Genomic DNA, 16,724 nt, shown 5'->3' on the forward strand with positions numbered 1-16,724 from the left:
GAGAAATATATATTTTTTAAAAAAATGACACTGTACTGCGATGTGTTGCACCGTGCGAGGCTGCCGTGCTGGTGCAGGAGTTTGTTGGGGGTGGGGCTTGGGGTGAGGGGCAAACACAGTCATCTCTGGGTTTTTTATTCTGCAATGTGGAGTTGCCATGGAGACTGCTTCCAGTTTAGTCAAGATGGCTGCCGCAGTCTGGCAGCAGCAGCAGGGAACAGACCACACAGACACAGGGGTAGGTACCGCTGCCAGAACATCTCATTTCCTCTCGCAACGTATCACTTCACAAGGAATGCAAATTTGTCGTCGCATATTTATATAAAACTAAAAAGAGGTCAGATGTGCTGGGAATAAATCAAGCAATTATTTAATCTAATTTTTCCTCCTCGTCGCTGCAATTACTTAACAGGGTTACAACTCTAGATACTACAGTACAAATCAAATAATAGACTGCATGTGTATTATTTTTTTAAAAGGATTAGATGCTGATTTTGTAGCTCCTTGGCTGTCCAGTTTAAGATTTTACACCTCATGTTTGCACCAAAGAAGAGCAACCATCTTCTTCAAACTGAATTTATTTGACATGTGTTACACAACTGTGTAATATGAAAGTCAGTAAAAAGAAACACCTTGTCCAGTTCAGACTGTCATGATCGCAACACAAGCAGAAAAAAAAAATGGCATTTTAAATCATTTCTGGCCCAAACCCCCTTTCTTTTTTAATAAATACCTTGTCACCCCACTTTACAAGCATTGTAGAGCTGTATAAATATGTGCTTAATATTCTTGTTTGTGATAAATTAATATGTTTAGCTACAGAGTAGAGTTATTCAGACACAATCAAACCTCTTATACATGTTAAATACTGAAATTTATTTATTTACAGCTGACCAGTTATTACATTTACACGCTGAAAACTCATCAGGGACATCATTCTTTGTATCTTGTGCATCTCAGTCTATATATTTTATTACAAAGAAATATAAAAAAAAAACATCCAGATTTCTCCTCTTGGTGTTTAAATGAAAACATTAAACAGGATGCAATCTTCACGACTTCATTTTGCACGTAAAAATGAAACGGCCAAGCTGAACCAAAAAGCGAATCACTTTAAGCCCGCTGTCAGCTGTTAAGGGAACGCTGAACAGCTGAACTAATATTATGAACCCCCGTTCTGAAGTAGTGGCCCAAACCGTGGCCTCCCTCACCCCTTGACACTGCTCGTGGGCGATGGAAGCCGATACCCTCCATCATAATCGGCCACCAGGTGCCGGCCCCTTCAACCACGGTAATCTCTTCTCAAGTTAATTTGGGATCAGCACCCTTCACTTTGCCGCCGTGCGCTGTTCAGATCTGCTCAGATACAGGCTGCCTTTGTGACACTGACCCATTTAAGATCGAGACAATGGCTGAATTGAGTAAGGCCCTGAAAGCATCCGCGATCTTCCACATATCTGATGTGCTTCTGTGACAAGAGATGAGGATAACTCTGAATGTGGTCATCATTATATGTACATATATAGCACAAAACGTGCGTTCAAGCAAACACTAGTATCGCAAATAACAACCAAATCAAGACTTCGATCCAGCTACCTTCTTCTGTGCCCTCTTATCTTCACATTCAACACACTTTCTCAGCACACTCTGCATTTTAATCCTGACAAAGAACACTCACTGCAGCATTCACTCGTTTATCCACTTCTACAGGACAACACCATATTGTCAAGAGAATATTATCATGCGTGGATAAAAAATGAAGACAAAAAAATGTGTTACAGTGACCGTGTCCATCTTTCTTTTGTTAGCTAGACAATAAATACATTGTCTTAAAACCACGTCTCTCTCTTCACCTTACTACTGTAATATTCTGCCATCTAGTGGTTCAATATACAAATTGCCCTTTCCTCAAAAAAACAAACTTTCTGTAACCCCCTTCCCAGAACCTTCTCTCAAAGCTTTCTAACCTCTAACATTAAATATTATATTGTCGCCATGATAGCCAGCCTCAATATATCTTGTGACTGCCCGTAACTCTACTTGCTATGAGCTTTAAATATCCTTTTTTTTAAAGGCTACACACCGGAACCCGTGCTGCTCTGAACAGTTTCCTTGCTGTTCGGCAGTTTGCTCATGTCTCCGATTCGTTTCAAAAAGCTGAAAAATAGTCCAGATGTCTCAGTCTTAAACCACACACTCCTCGGAGTAATATTCTCACTGTTAACGTGGTTACCTGTCGGCTCAACCGATTTCCCCTCTTGGTCTTGAGGTAAATTCTGGGCCGGAGCACCAGATTTTTTCAAGTTGTGAGGAACGTCAGTAAAATCAAACACTGTTTTTGATGGAGTGCGTCCTGCACCCTCTGCAGACAATGGTCCTTTTTCTTGCGGCATAGCTTTTGGAGTTCCGACTGGAGTCCACACACTATCGTCCTCTTCCTCTGTTTTAGCGACTTTGGTAGGCAGAGTGTGCCGACGGCCCAAGTTACGTTTGGAGGGGGACTGAGGGTTGGACAAAAATTGAAGCAACCCCTCGTTGGTCGGGTCTCCAGGATATCTGTCTGTGTCCTCGTCGAGGGTGCGCTGACGAGGCAATACTTTACTTGCACCAGGAGATTTCTCGTTTTCTACAGGGTAATCCACAGAGACACTGCCACGGCTCTTCTGGAAATGCAAAACTTTTTTAGATGCTTCACGTAACCTTTGGGCCTCCTCCTTATTATTGTCTTGTAGATCTTCCTCATCGTCATCCGTGGTAGCTGAAAAAGATCTACCTGTACTAACAGTTCTTTTGGTTTGGTGTTTAAAATCCTCTTTTCTGGAAATTTTATTATCTTCTTTACGAGGAATGACACTCTTGGGCTTGTTGTCCTCATCATTTGACTGGACTTTCTTTTGCGGCGAAATCCCCGTGAGTTCAACTGCTGAGTTCCACTCTTTTCTGCCGATCTCATTCGCTCTAAAAGAACCCAGATGCTTTTGATTTTCAGTGCGGAGGTTTGTCTGAGAAGTAATTTCTGATAGACTCCCGTTATTAGGGGTTCCACTGACTTGACTTCCATGACTAGAGGAGAGCTTTCCAGATCTCCTCCTCGAGAGAGAATTGGCGAGAAAGTTCTGCAGTACGGATTCTAACGCGACACCGTCCATTTCCTTGTCTCTGCTGGAGCAGGTAGCCGTGGATCTGCGCTTGGCTGCATTCTGTAGTCTGTCTCTGTGTCTCCGTTTCAAATCCGCCGTCTCTCTGGCCTTGTTTTCCTGCAGGAAATTACACAGTTAATGGATCAGGAGGATACTTCTCTTCAGTTCAGCTGTGAAACTTGCCGGCGCAGAGGCTTACCTGCATGGCCCTCATAAATTTGTCACAGAAGGAGTTGAAAATGGAGCAGCACTCCTCCAGCCTGAACTTCACGGGATCCTCACAGAAGTATTCTGCCACAGAGTCGCTGACCGACTGCAGTTGCTGAAGATCTGACTCTATTTCTGCCAAGCAGAGCTCAGCTTTCTAATTAAAACCAAAACATTAGAGCCTGTTTGTTATCATCAAAATTTATACAAACCCCCCCCCCCCCAAAAAAAACAAAACAATTCCTCACCTTTAGAAAATCCTCCATTTGTACCTTTAGGTCTTCCTGCTTCAAGGTGTCTTCTTTTGCATGCTGTACTTTCTTTACTTGTCTTTGAATCTCTGCTTCAAGCTCAACTTTATTTATTCTAAAGCAATAATAAAAAAAATTATTTAATTCTCATGGTACAGTAAATCAAAGAGGTTTTATTTCAAAGTTAGTATATTTTAAAAAAAGACTATTTACTTTGCTGCATCTTCAATGTGTTCGAGTTGTTCTGGAAATTTGAGCAGGTCCATATCTGCCTTCTGGGCTTCCTGTGGTTAACATGAAACATTTATATATTTTTTGCAAATGCAGAAGATACAAGCAAAGCAAACCAACCAGATCAGGGTAGTAAAAGCTACTTGCCATCACGACGTAATGCATAAGATTCATTCCAGGCTTGTTTGCTTTGGTATCCGCTAGCTTTAGCAGGGAAGACATTCGGAAGCCGACTGCGCTGCCTGCGTAGCCGCCCTGTGATCAAATAAATGAAGTGAGATGAAAGATGCACAGCCGCAAAGGAAAGTCACCCAAGACTCTACGATCAGACATTAAATACTCACAGCATTCATGTAATTTCCGGTCTTCAACACCAAACGGATGACAGAATGGAGATTATCTGACTCTAGCAGCTCTGAAAGTAGACGTATGTGGTTAATTTTAAGGCTAAATGAGTTGACAAGTCCAAGTTATATATATTTAGAATCTGGGAAAGCAAACCATACCTGTTCCAGCAGCTGTCAAGGTACCAATTAGTTCTTTCATTTCATTCATTAAGGGAAAAAATTCCTCTTTTAGCACCAAGCTGCTCAGACGCTCTTCATACCTAACAGACACAACGTTTCCATCGTTAGTAAACCACCACTGACACTAAACATATGCAGGTTATGGACTGACATTCATGCAGCTTACCTGGGAATCTTGACCAGCATTAGCATAAACAAATCTGCATCAGGGAGAGCAGAGGTGTCGCCCTTAAAACCAACCAGCTGTTTGACCTGCATTCATGGAAAATAAAGCCACAGATCATTTAACCAGGATGTTTTATTGCCATGAGGTAAAATTACAAGCAACACGCTGTAAGATGTATAAAAAAAAAAAATGACTGTAGTACCTCTCCTTCATCTGGCAGCATCTTGCACAACTCTCGCATTTTTCCAGGACCAAAAACTTGACTGCTTCCTGATTTAATTTCGTCAATCATGTCTTGTAGTGGCCTGTAGATGGAGGTAGAGACAGATGGGATTAAGTTCAGCAGTCATCGCTGGTATTTTTAGAGTTTGTTCAGGGTTGGGACATCTCCACCACACTTATGCATGCTCGGAAAACCTGGGCCGCTCTCATCAACAAGCCTCTACCTGCTCAAATAGCTTTGCGAAATAGCAACATTTCCGATGTCAGATAAACACATACTGTACAGGACATGGAAATGCTGGAATAGAAATAAATAAATAAATAAAAAAAGATTAAATAAATCAATACAAGGGTTTGAGACAGTGCTTTTGGTGAAACATTAGGTCAAAGAACAAATCAGATTAAGTGAAACGTACAGTATATCTATCTACATTGTTGTTTTTCGCTGCCGAGCCTCCCTGTAAATGTTTTACAATGACATAGTTGTCCATTTCCTGTTGGATCTGTTTACACCCGTAGGGAATGCATTTATAATACCTCACATTAACTGGTCAGGGAGGCAACCTGTCGGAGCTGTAGAACAGTGTGCATGAAACCTGCCAGGACATGCTTGCCGTCAAAGGTTTTGAGAACACGACGCAGCCGTGTTGCAGATAAATCGGCCTGCCTCACGTTGTGTTGTCTTACACCGCAACAGGCAGAGATTATTGAGCAAAGCCAATGACGCCTTAACAAAACCACCGCTGACTCACCGCTTGAACTGCTTCAGGAAAATTCCGATGTTCATACTCCTCTTGGAGCTGAGGATGGAAACCTGGGAGCAGGGAACAGAAACAGACCTGATTATAATCAGCTTGTCACCGTTGCTGAGATAATTTCACTATTGACTCGAGCGGTGTCTTTTGTGTCACAGAGCTTTCCAAACAAACAGCGGATTCCAAAGGTTTCACCAAGTTGATTGTATTGAACTATCAGGGCAAAGATACAGTTTTGCATCAGTGTCACATTTTCTCAGCGTCTCTCGTAGGAAAAAGGTGCATAGGTCAAAGTAAAAGTTTGGTAGCAGGCCTACTTTTGCTAGACGAGCCTTGATTGATCTATAAAAATAAATGAATAACAGTGAGCGGTAATTATTGTGCAGACTTTTTTGTTCCTGGTTGTTCGGATTGAAGTCCCGTGTTTAAATAAATGCACACACGCAGCGCATTATATCCAACAGGTTAACTACAGAAGGCAAGATGGCAACAATACAGGACTAGTACATATGAGGAAACAATTATACCTTCCTTTAGCAAACAGATATAGAGAATAGAGAGACTCCACCCTTGTATTGAGTGATTATACATCAATACACTGTGTTTTTAACACACTCACATTATTTTCATTACGGCTTTTGGAAGCCAATTCAAACTTTTTATTTTCTCTTTTCTTTTTTAATCTTGCGTAAAATCACACACGTGTTGTTATTTATGGTGATGGGATGACTAGACGAATCCTAAGCCACATCCAATAAGGAGTCAGCAAAGGGAAACGTTGTGTGGATGTTTCCTGTTCCGCTCAAATGCTAGAAAAAAATCTCAGTCCAGGTCAAAAGAACCAGAGTCCATATCTTGGCATTATACAGCAAAGAATGTCAAACATTTCAATCAATTGCTACAAACCTGTGGGGTTAAAGTTTCACTTCGATTCTGTGACACCTGTGTACTCTGGTTGGCTGAACTCACCATTTCCCCTCCTGCAGCAGCAGCCGGCTGGCCCCTCAGACTCGGGGCCCTTTGCTTTAGCTGGTCCTGCTTGTGGCTGAACAACTCCTCCATCCGATCAGTGTCCAGCTCATATTCCCCATCAGGTTTGTCAGCCGTCCAGATGTTGTGCTTTCCTATCACGCTCTGTTTTGGAAGCGTTTCCCAGTTAAAGTTGCGCATCTTGGAGCGCCGGTGCGCTCCCCTGGTGATGAGGCCGGGGCCATGTGAGGACGGGGGAAGGCCAGGAGGGGCAGGAGGTGCAGGTGGAGGAGGCGGCGGAGGAGGAGGAGGTGGTGGCGGTGGAGCGGGCGGACCTCCTGGTTGCATCTTTTAACAAGAACCTCTCAGGGCGTTTGGGATGCAGTCATGGCCCCAGACACACACACAAAGGAAGGATTTAGGCTTATAAAGAATTTGCAATGAATTATGACTGTTTTTACAAATCCGTGGTGCAGCCGTTTGTCCCGGAGTGACTTGTCCAAGATGTTGTCAGTTAGAATGATGCATTCAATCTGAAGTACACAGAGCAGGGTGGAGACACAGTTAGCCACAAACATTCCCCTCTATACGACATTAGTAAGCAACGGTGTTTAGCAATGATAAAGCATTACCTTCAGCCCATAAACACTTTATTATGCCCATAAAGAGTTGTGGAAACAACAACAACACAAGGTCTACTCTAAACATACCATAATACAAGTCATTACCCTAAGACACAGTGTTAAATTTAGCTCAGTTTGTTGGTTCTTCAGTGACTTAGACTCAGTGATGTCAATAAAAAAAAAGAGTTTTTATGTCTTGTTATGTATAAGCCTCGTGTTTATTCTGTACAGAGCTAGCCTAATCCAACTTCATCTACAAACGACTAAAACGGTGTTTATTAATATATTAATATTTGAAAGTACAAATCAGGAAGTAAAAAGATTTTACCTTCTTATTAGGACCAGTTGAAGCTCCATAATCACGTCTTGTGTCTTTCCTTGGAAGAGGTCCTCTGCCGGGAACGGTAACGCTCAGAGTGACATCAACCTGGATAGCGAAAGAAAAGGGAAAGAGTGTCGACACTACCTGCGTGTAAGAGACACGCCCAGGTAACTCATTTATGACCATGACAGCCCACACCTTCTAGAGAACTCTGGGATTTCTACATGTTTTTTGGCTGGAGTTTGTGGCCGCGCCGTGTCGTTATGTGAGCGGTAAGTCCACTGGATTTATAGACTGACTGATAAATGTCCTGACTGACTGATAGGAAGGACAACTGACAGCTGAAAACCTGTCAACAGTAGCTTTAGGAAAAACCTATATACGCATATAGCCAGATACGTTTACCTGCAAAAATAAAATAACAGAATAAATGAATTACATTTTTCAAACCTGTGTCCTTAAAATGCCCAGCCCTCAAAAAAAAAAAAAAAAAAAAGTTATATGTTTAATATATATATGTATATATATATATATATATATATTAAATTATATATTATACTAGGGGTCACTTAAAAATATGTCTCAGCTAAGCACATTATCCACATTTTATTTTTCTTTCTTTAAAAATAATGTTTGGTGGTTCTTTAATAAAAAGAAAAAAAAAATGTGTGGCAGTAAAATTACAAAGTGCAGACCCTTCAAAATGTTCAAAATGTATTCCCATCTCTGGCATGCTGCAACAACACTCCACCAGTTTCGATAAGCTTCTGCAATGTCACCAGATTTATTTCCATCCAGTGTTGCATTCACTTTTCACCAAGATCTTGTATTGATGATGGGAGAGTCTGACCACTGCACAAAGCCTTCTTCAGCACATCCCAAAGATTCTCAATGGGGTTAAGGTCTGGACTCTGTGGTGGCCAATCCATGTGTGAAAATGATGTCTCATGCCCCCTGAACAACTCTTTCACAATTTGAGCCCCATGAATCCTGGCATTGTCATCTTGGTATATGCCCACGCCATCAGGTAGTCAGCTGACCTCATACTTTGGTCACATAATGTTGCTGAACCTAGACCTGACCAACTACGGCAACCCCAGATCTTAGCACTGCCCCCACAGGCTTGTACAGTAGACACTAGGCATGATGGGTGCATCACTTCATCTGCCTCTCTTCTTACCCTGATGCCCCCATCACTCTGGAACAGGGTAAAACTGGACTCATCAGACCACATGACCTTCTTCCTTTGCCCCAGTCCATTTTTTTTTTCCAGTTAGTCTCACTGATTAGTGGTTTTCTTAAGACTTTACAGCTGTTCAGTCCCAATCCCTTGACTTCACTTCACATTGTACGTGTGGAAATGCTCTTACTTTCACTATTAAACATAGCCCTGAGTTCTACTGTTGTTTTTCTTCAATTTGATTTCACCAAACGTTTAAGTGACAGCCAATCACAATCAATCAGGATTTTTTTTCAGACCACATTTCTTCCTCGAAGATGATGGTTCCCCACTATCCTTCCAGTTTTTAATAATACGTTGGATAGTTCTTAATCCAATTTAGTAGTTTCTACAATCTCCTTAGACGTTTTCTCTGCTTGATGCATGCTAGCGATTTGACCCTTCTCAAACAGACTAACATCTTTTCCACGAACGCAGGATGTGTCTTTCGACATAGTTGTTTAAGAAATGAGAAGCTACTCATTGCATCAGTTGGGGTTAAATAACTTGTTGCCAGCTGAAAGATAATCACCCATGCAGTAATTATCCAATAGGAGGCTCGTAGCTATTGAATGCAGGTGGCGACATTTTTTTTTTTGGCTAGGCATTGTACTATGATGTACATACATAAATAACATAATACATATACAGTACTGTGTGTGTTCTGTACATTGTCCCTGACAGACCTGTGGCACCTGCACAGTTAGGTGGAACAAAACATCCAGCAGACTTTATTGGAAATGCAGAACAAGATAAAGACAATCAGATGACTAGAACTTAAATCTATAAGTAACATACAATGTTATGTAACAAAGAGGTAAATAAATACAAGAAAATAAGATAAATGTACTCATACATTCTGTCCTTGCAGAGACACTGACATTTGGATTGTAACCTAAAGCGCACGTGGCGTCACATGTATGTATCCAGTATTTCCATTTACTGGAGGAATTTCAGACTCGAAGATGCTCTCATCCTCGCCCACTGGCACGTCCTATCGTAGCAGAGTCAGTCTAATCTGTGAATTGATACTGAGTTTTTCCAAGTGTAAACTCTGAAGTAAAAAATATAGATACCTAATGGTGCTGGATTCATAATGGCGTAGTGTAGCTGAAAATTTGGAGATCAATTATTGTGTATTAGAGAAGAAAAAAATCGCTATATTCACTTTATGTATATATATATATATATATTTATTTTTCCTATGTAAACTGTGAACTGACCGTTCAGGCAGGTATTTCTCAAAGTGGCTATAGGCATCATTTTCAGAATTATGCTATAAATCCTGTTAACTTAAACATGTAAAAGCATAAAAGAATACGGTTCGGTCATGCACGCTGAAAATAAAAACTGTTTCACAGGATATTCAACAGTATCCTGCTAACCTGATGATCGTATATATGGAGTTCCTCCCATTTGACGTACACTGAAATATTAAAAATAACTTCAGACAACATTAAAGAAAAATAATACATGTGCAAATCTGCCACGGGGGGGTGGGTTCTCTACGATAGTCGACTATCCTGTACATAAATAAGTGATACACATGTAAATGATTGTGCTAATAAAAGAATAAGAAAATAACTAAAAGTCATTTTGTGATTTAGCAAAAAACATCCTAAATACAACTGAGATAGCTGTTCCCATCTATATAACAAATGAAAAACATTACAAAAGAGATTTCTCTGGCTTGCTACGGATCCTACAATATTACTCCTGTATGCGTTTTATTCTTGTCCATCTAACCACAAGGTTTCCTCTGACCAGCGTGTCACCGCACATCTCAAACGGCTGAACCCTGGACGCTCATTACTGCTCCTCCAGCCAGGACGGCTTGTCTGCTCCAGGCGGCTTTAACTTTACATTGAACTGTATAAGAGTTTGTTCCAGTTGCTGCTGGTTGCCAGCAAAGTAAGCCGAGATAGCATTGTGGAAGAGGAGCAGCTGCTTGTGCATCACCTTCACCTGGATGAAAAAAAAGAAAAAAAAGAGAAGGGAAATTGTTCTATTACAAGCACAAGTCTTAACAAGAAAGCACAGACGTTTATGCTGTACATGAAGTTCGCATGCTGCTCTGAATACTTTCTGGAGAACTAACCTGGAAACCACTAAAATATTCTTCTAAGATGTATTCTCAAGCTTCAAACAGTTTCTATCGATACCTTGCAAACTACTAACAAATTGGTGATTTTTCTCTCTTTACTGTGACCATCTTCAGCGAGCGCTTCCTTTAGTTGGACCTGGTCAGCCTAAGTAGGTGTATAACGGAAGAAGGTACATTTTCAGTCGCTGGAGACTTTGCCATAACCTTCTTCTTGTATAGTGCCTTGGAAGAAGTTTAAAAGGTGCCAGAAATCACATCTAAAAGTAGCATTCAATACTGGTCTTACATAACGCTGTAAACAAATCTATGTGGAGTGAGTAAACCATAACAGATTGGAATGCATCACCACATACTTCACTTAAATCTAATGTCATAATTTGTCACCTTCAGAATCGTAATCTCAAAGTAATCGAGAGAGGAGACTAACGCCGAACTGAAAAGCAGAACTTTATTTTCCTCCCTGGAAAATTTCACCACACCCAAACGGATCACTGATGCTGGGTGTGGTGAAAAAAATAAATGAGTAAAATGAACCTTGTTTTCCTCCAGGAATTTAAGCTTGATGGTGACGTCACTGCGCAGCCTTTCATATTTGTCTCTGTGGATCTGGTAGTCATGCTGAGCCAGCTCAATGCGGACCATGGTAGCTGCATCCCTCGGACCCAAACTCAGCTCCTCCAGGTCGGAGCGATAGGCATCAAACTCAAGTCTGCACACAAAAAATTATTTGAGTTCATCACGTTTTCATCCCAGTTCCCAGTTGATCAGCCTACAGACATTCAGACTATATTCCTTAACCTCCAAAGAAGATTCCTCTTACCTTGCATTTTCATACTGCTTAATGGTCAGTAAAGTGTCTTCCATGGTTTTATTAACCAGGGTGTTGACACTGGAAACAAAGAAGTTGATGGCACCAAGCAGAGCCTCCCCATTCTTACATAGCAGCTTTTGCGTTTCTGCATTATATCCAAACTCATCCTGCAGAGAAACATGGAAGTTTCAGGTGCCAGCTTCACCTCACCTCACATCACATCACATAAAACGCTTCGGCATTACTATACCTGCAGCTCTGGGGACTTCTGGCTGAGGTCGGTGAAGGTGTCTCCTAAAGCCTGCTGCGTCTGCACCATGCTTTGGAAATGACTGATGAGCGCAGTGGCAAGTCTTAGGACGTTTTCGTACTTGCTCTTTGTGTCTCTCAAGACATCAATCTGAGCCTCGAGCTCCAGGTCTACCGTCCGTGAGCCTCGGCCAAACCTCTCCGAGAACATCTGCTTCGTACACTGGATGGTGAATACGAACACAGATCAAATTATGCAGTGTACATCAAATTAGAGTGAAGGCAGGACAAAAACAGTCTTAGGAAAAATGACATCTGTTCAGGCAGATAATGATCAGGTATTGGGTTTTTGACAGATATTTTGAATAACTACTCAGTTAATTAATCATTTGCCATTTCATTCATTTATCTTCTGGGGGCTGGAGCCTATCCCAGCTGTCATCGGGCGAGAGGCGGGGTACACCCTGGACAAGTCTCCAGTCTATCGCAGGGCTAACACAGAGAGACAGACGACCATTCACACTCACACTCACACCTGCGGCCAATTTGGAACCACCACCGAACCTAACGAGCATGTCTTCGGACGGTAGGAGGAAGCCGGCGTCGTTTGCCATTTCAGGGAAGTAAATTTTGCAGATGTGGTAGTGCAGCAATAACCACATAAAACACAACGTTTCCTCATTTAGTGAAAAGGGACTTTATTTGCCTCAGCCTCCATCAGGTGAGCAAACTTCATGTTCCTACTTTAAATGCTTGGAAACTTTCCATAACAAAGCTTTTACTGTAAAACATTTGCAGGCATACGACAAATGATTAAAGGACCACAAAGGAAAATGAAAGCATCAAACGGCAACATGCCCAGTATACCATGTTGAGGACATTTAATGAATATGCATGTTATGCTTAACTTGGATGCACATTATATGACCTCACCTGTATGTAGGTGTTGGCCTTTTAACTGACTACCACTTTTTATTTGAAGAAATGCCTCCATACTTAATAAACCTGGGGCATGGACTTCTTGTAAATGCCATATATTACAAAGCAGTTCATGGTAGTTAATGCAAACAAATATGAAGAGGTCTAACATGTCCATTTAAAACCCCTCTACACACAATGCACATACCTTGTATGTGTTTATTCCCCATTTCTTTACAGTGTCCAGTTTCTCCACTGCCACACCTCGGGAAACTTCTTCAGTTGAATTAGTGTTATGACTGGACGACCCTAAAAGAGTGGGGGCAAAAAAAACAAATGAACGACGTACCCTATACTGCATGTTATCCTATCAAAGCTTCCAAGGCAGTGGTTTGCAGAAATGGTCATGACAGTAAATGAGGAGAGCATGGACATGAGTCTGGTGATACCTGGATTATGGTCGGTGTGCTGGGCAAGTCGACTGGCCGCAGACTGACTGTTAGCCAAGTTGACGGCCCTGGATTTCATGCGAATGTCTGAAATGAGCATGGCGGCGATGAAGAGTGAGAATGAGAAGAGGACATTTCAAAACGAGTGTTTGTGAGAGGAGCTTAGCGGTGGGATATGCAGCTCTACAGCAGAGCATGGAGACTGAAAGAAAATGTTAAGACTCTGTGCTGAAGGGTACATAATACGTAGGGGTTAATGTGGTTGTGAAGTAATAATAATCCAACATGCGGGTTTCTCATGCAGAATGAAAGAAATTCTAAAAAGGATGAAAATGGACTTCATGGGATGAAAAATGAGCACCGAGTGGTGACAGAACACGTCATCCAAAGCACATTTCGCAGTACAAAAGAGGACATCCTTATTAGATATGAATACAGTATTTCAAGTGGCAGCCCTGCTATATCAGGTTAGTGCATCCCTGAGTTTGAAAGCCGCCATAACATTCCTGTTGCCGAAGCTGTGAGTTCAGTATGTACAGGCAAGGTTGCATACAACTCCCTTAGTCAAGCAAATCCAAAAAACCTCTTGCCAGGGGCCAAAACAGACCAAAGGTTAACTAAGAAAAACAGAAAAGGGTTTTTAGAATACACAGCCACCTGGTCCGGGTGCAGGGGCGCGTCTTCTGTCCAGATACTCAGGGTTGAAGCGTATTGCAGGCCCTATGGAATATGGATGTTTGTAACATAAACCAGGAGCCTACAAGTCAGCTGCTCTCCAGTGACACATTACTATACAAGGAGGAAAAGCTCTGGCTGTTGTTTCTTTAAGGTGCATTTAGTATAAACCTCTTATAGCTACTGAGATACTTCATGGCAACCTGAATAAACCAGTGGAAACAAACATTCATGTCAGCACCTGGCAAAGTTTACCTTTTAAACAAGTTAATTATGTTAAGCTATGACACAGCAAATCTCTTAGTGTGCCCTTTATATCTGTGTTTGCAGAGCAAGCTGTGCCTGTAATACAACAAATGAAAACCTGTAGAGGCTGGCAGTCACTTCTGACAGGAGTACCTTTAATGGAGCTGGTAGGAATGATGCCCCCTGCAGGTCCTCCGTAGCCTCCTGAGACAATGCTGGTTTCATTTAGGTTGGGTCCGGACACCATCACCTGCTGCAGATCCTGATTCATTTACAACAGTATATTGGCAGTAATTAGGGTTTAGCAAAGCAGAAAGCAGAATCGCATTTTAGATTTAGATTTGAAATTTGAAATCAAACCTAGAACTTAACAATTTGCAAATTGCAAATGCTGCAGACTATAATATATATAGACCCACGAAGTTATTTGTTATCATTGTTAGTGAATTTAACATAGTTACAGGATATGAATTGAGTAATATTTTTGAATTCAAACGGCAAATGGCAAGGGCAGTTAAAATATCTCTCAGAAACATCCCAATGAGATATTTCTCCCAAATCATTCAGCCCTGATATACACGGAAAGTACAATGTGTCACAAACATACGGGGTACACTTAAAAAATTTATATTAAACATATTTCACCTAATTCTTATTCATTATTCTCATGTCTACAATTAGAACTACAATTCTGCAAAATTAAAATGAGTTTGTTTTAGGAGAGAAAATTGGAAATATTACAATTTTTATACATATATTATTATTTGTAAGCTGGAACTGAGTAGCAAACAGCTCTAGACAGTTATGGCTTATGTTTATTTTACCAACACAGTGGCTCACAACATTACCCCGAGTTACAATACATGCCTCTCTAGAATACTATTCTTATAATATTAATGTGGGACCATTACAAGATATCTGAACGGTGGCCGACTGTACCAGAATGAGACATAAATGATGAGACATTAATTTTGCATTAAGGTTAACAACTGAACTGGCAAGCTTTGTCAAGCAGAAGGTCAAATGACCAAAGGCATCTCTATTATTTGAACACATCATCACATTCATCATCCTGTTTCAGATATATAGACGGCAGTGTATTGCTACAGTCCATAGCTGCAGGCCTGTGCATGGTTAGATAACACTTGGCCTAATCAGAAACAGTCCTGGATTGTGCTGCCATAAAAAAAATCAAATGCAACCATACACTGAGCAATAAATAAATAAAATAAAAAATGATGCATGTAAAATACAAATATCTACAGAGGGGTGAGACAAAACTGACCTGCTCCAGGCTGTCATCCTCTGGGAGAGTCCCTGTGTCTCCATTGCTGTTAATGGGGATCTCCATGGTAGCAGCCTTGCTCATGATACTGTCTGCCATCATGCAATCCCTGCAAGACAGACGCGCAAAGATGTCACGCTTGTGGCAGCAAACAACAACCGTGCAAAGATGTCTGATCCAAATCCGACCCTGCTTACCTCCACTGATGCTAACGTGGCTGGCTAATAGCAACGGTGCTGATGTGGCTGGCTAGAGGGGCTGCTACTACCTGACAGCTAGCTTCAAACCCTCCCAGCACTGTAGGCAACCTGACACTGGAGCCAAACAAGAAGAAGCAAGTCGACACTTGCACAGATAACAGTCCTGGAATTAAACAGGGGGGAATAAAGCACCGCTATCTTCAGTTAACCTTCCATGCTACATCCATGATTATTAATCCCGGATCCTTCACATGATCATCTCCCCTGCTTCCAAATAATTCAGACAGAAAATCCCTGCATCTACCCAGCTCGCAGCTGTAGTCGCGTCACTTCGAAATAAAATTTGAGTGTGTTTTATTTTACTTCTACGCCGCATGAGTGGGGTTTTAAAGCAACGCCGTGCCAGTAAAATATCTAATCTATGTTGCTTAGTGGGTGTTATTTTACAAAAAAGGGGAGCTGGGCGCGATACTGTAAGCTGACGCTCTTATTTTGAAGGATAAAGCCTTTTGTCGCGGCGCTTCCGGCCCTGCTCCATCTTCCACGTCGTGCAGTGCTGACGTTGCTTTATCCTGCTTGAACTGCAGACTTATCTTTCTCCTCAAGGTGTCACTAGCACTTCATTACCGAGTACAAAAAAAAATATTCTGACATGTCACACTTACAGTAACTCTCCATCAGTAATTACATTATGGCGCTGGCCCCTCACATGCTGAGAGTATTAATCATTAGAGCGAAGCCTGTTGCATCCTAATCGTTGCATTGATTGCAATATCTCACGAAATCAAACTGTATAAATACAATCGTTTGTTTTGAGATGTGAAAGGCCCCGAGATAGACCTCACCCCAGTAAACTGACCACACTTCCAATTATTTGCCTCATTTGTTTCAATCAGGGATGCAAGCAAAGTGCACATGGTCTCCAAATGTAGTTTTTTTTTTTTTCTTCTGTAATTACTCCGACCCTGAAGAGAGAGCCAGCCCCTCGCGCGCACACCCACAATTTATTCCTGCAGCCTAATGGTGGAGTTATACTTGGTGAGCTGATTACCTGCAAGAGTCTTTCCAAACATCAAAAAATTCATGCTGTGAAAACATATCGCTCTTTTGACTGCGGCATCAGATCAAAGCCACCAGAATAGCAAGTGATGGAGC

The 16,724-nt window shown here is 41.5% G+C and overlaps 2 protein-coding genes across 4 annotated transcripts; both read right to left on the reverse strand.

Annotated features, from left to right (window-relative positions):
• Positions 1–235: 235 nt before the first annotated feature.
• Positions 236–7,512, reverse strand: LOC311497889 (uncharacterized protein). 2 transcript variants are annotated; one of them, XM_084558256.1, is made up of 12 exons: positions 7,420–7,512; positions 6,469–7,001; positions 5,497–5,558; positions 4,725–4,827; positions 4,523–4,608; positions 4,336–4,436; positions 4,174–4,244; positions 3,977–4,084; positions 3,812–3,882; positions 3,596–3,713; positions 3,340–3,504; positions 236–3,257 (listed from the first exon to the last, which is right to left on the reverse strand). In XM_084558256.1, the coding sequence occupies exons 2-12, from the start codon at positions 6,814–6,816 to the stop codon at positions 2,076–2,078; spliced, it is 2,415 nt and encodes an 804-aa protein (XP_084414382.1). In that variant the 5' UTR covers positions 6,817–7,001; positions 7,420–7,512; the 3' UTR covers positions 236–2,075. The 2 variants fall into 2 exon arrangements, with proteins under 2 accessions (XP_084414382.1, XP_084414383.1); XM_084558257.1 differs by having other exon boundaries at positions 3,812–3,878; positions 3,973–4,084.
• A 1,528-nt stretch (positions 7,513–9,040) lies between these two features.
• Positions 9,041–16,000, reverse strand: LOC311498551 (arfaptin-2-like). 2 transcript variants are annotated; one of them, XM_084559192.1, is made up of 10 exons: positions 15,567–16,000; positions 15,370–15,478; positions 14,238–14,346; positions 13,821–13,883; positions 13,164–13,250; positions 12,923–13,023; positions 11,798–12,019; positions 11,557–11,714; positions 11,271–11,445; positions 9,041–10,597 (listed from the first exon to the last, which is right to left on the reverse strand). In XM_084559192.1, exons 2-10 carry the CDS (start codon positions 15,469–15,471, stop codon positions 10,442–10,444), a joined length of 1,173 nt encoding a protein of 390 aa, XP_084415318.1. In that variant the 5' UTR covers positions 15,472–15,478; positions 15,567–16,000; the 3' UTR covers positions 9,041–10,441. The 2 variants fall into 2 exon arrangements, with proteins under 2 accessions (XP_084415318.1, XP_084415319.1); XM_084559193.1 differs by lacking the exon at positions 13,164–13,250.
• Between the last annotated feature and the right edge of the window lie 724 nt (positions 16,001–16,724).

Source organism: Chelon labrosus, assembly GCF_963514085.1.
Source record: "Chelon labrosus genome assembly, chromosome: 13".
NCBI classification, from domain to species: domain Eukaryota; kingdom Metazoa; phylum Chordata; class Actinopteri; order Mugiliformes; family Mugilidae; genus Chelon; species Chelon labrosus.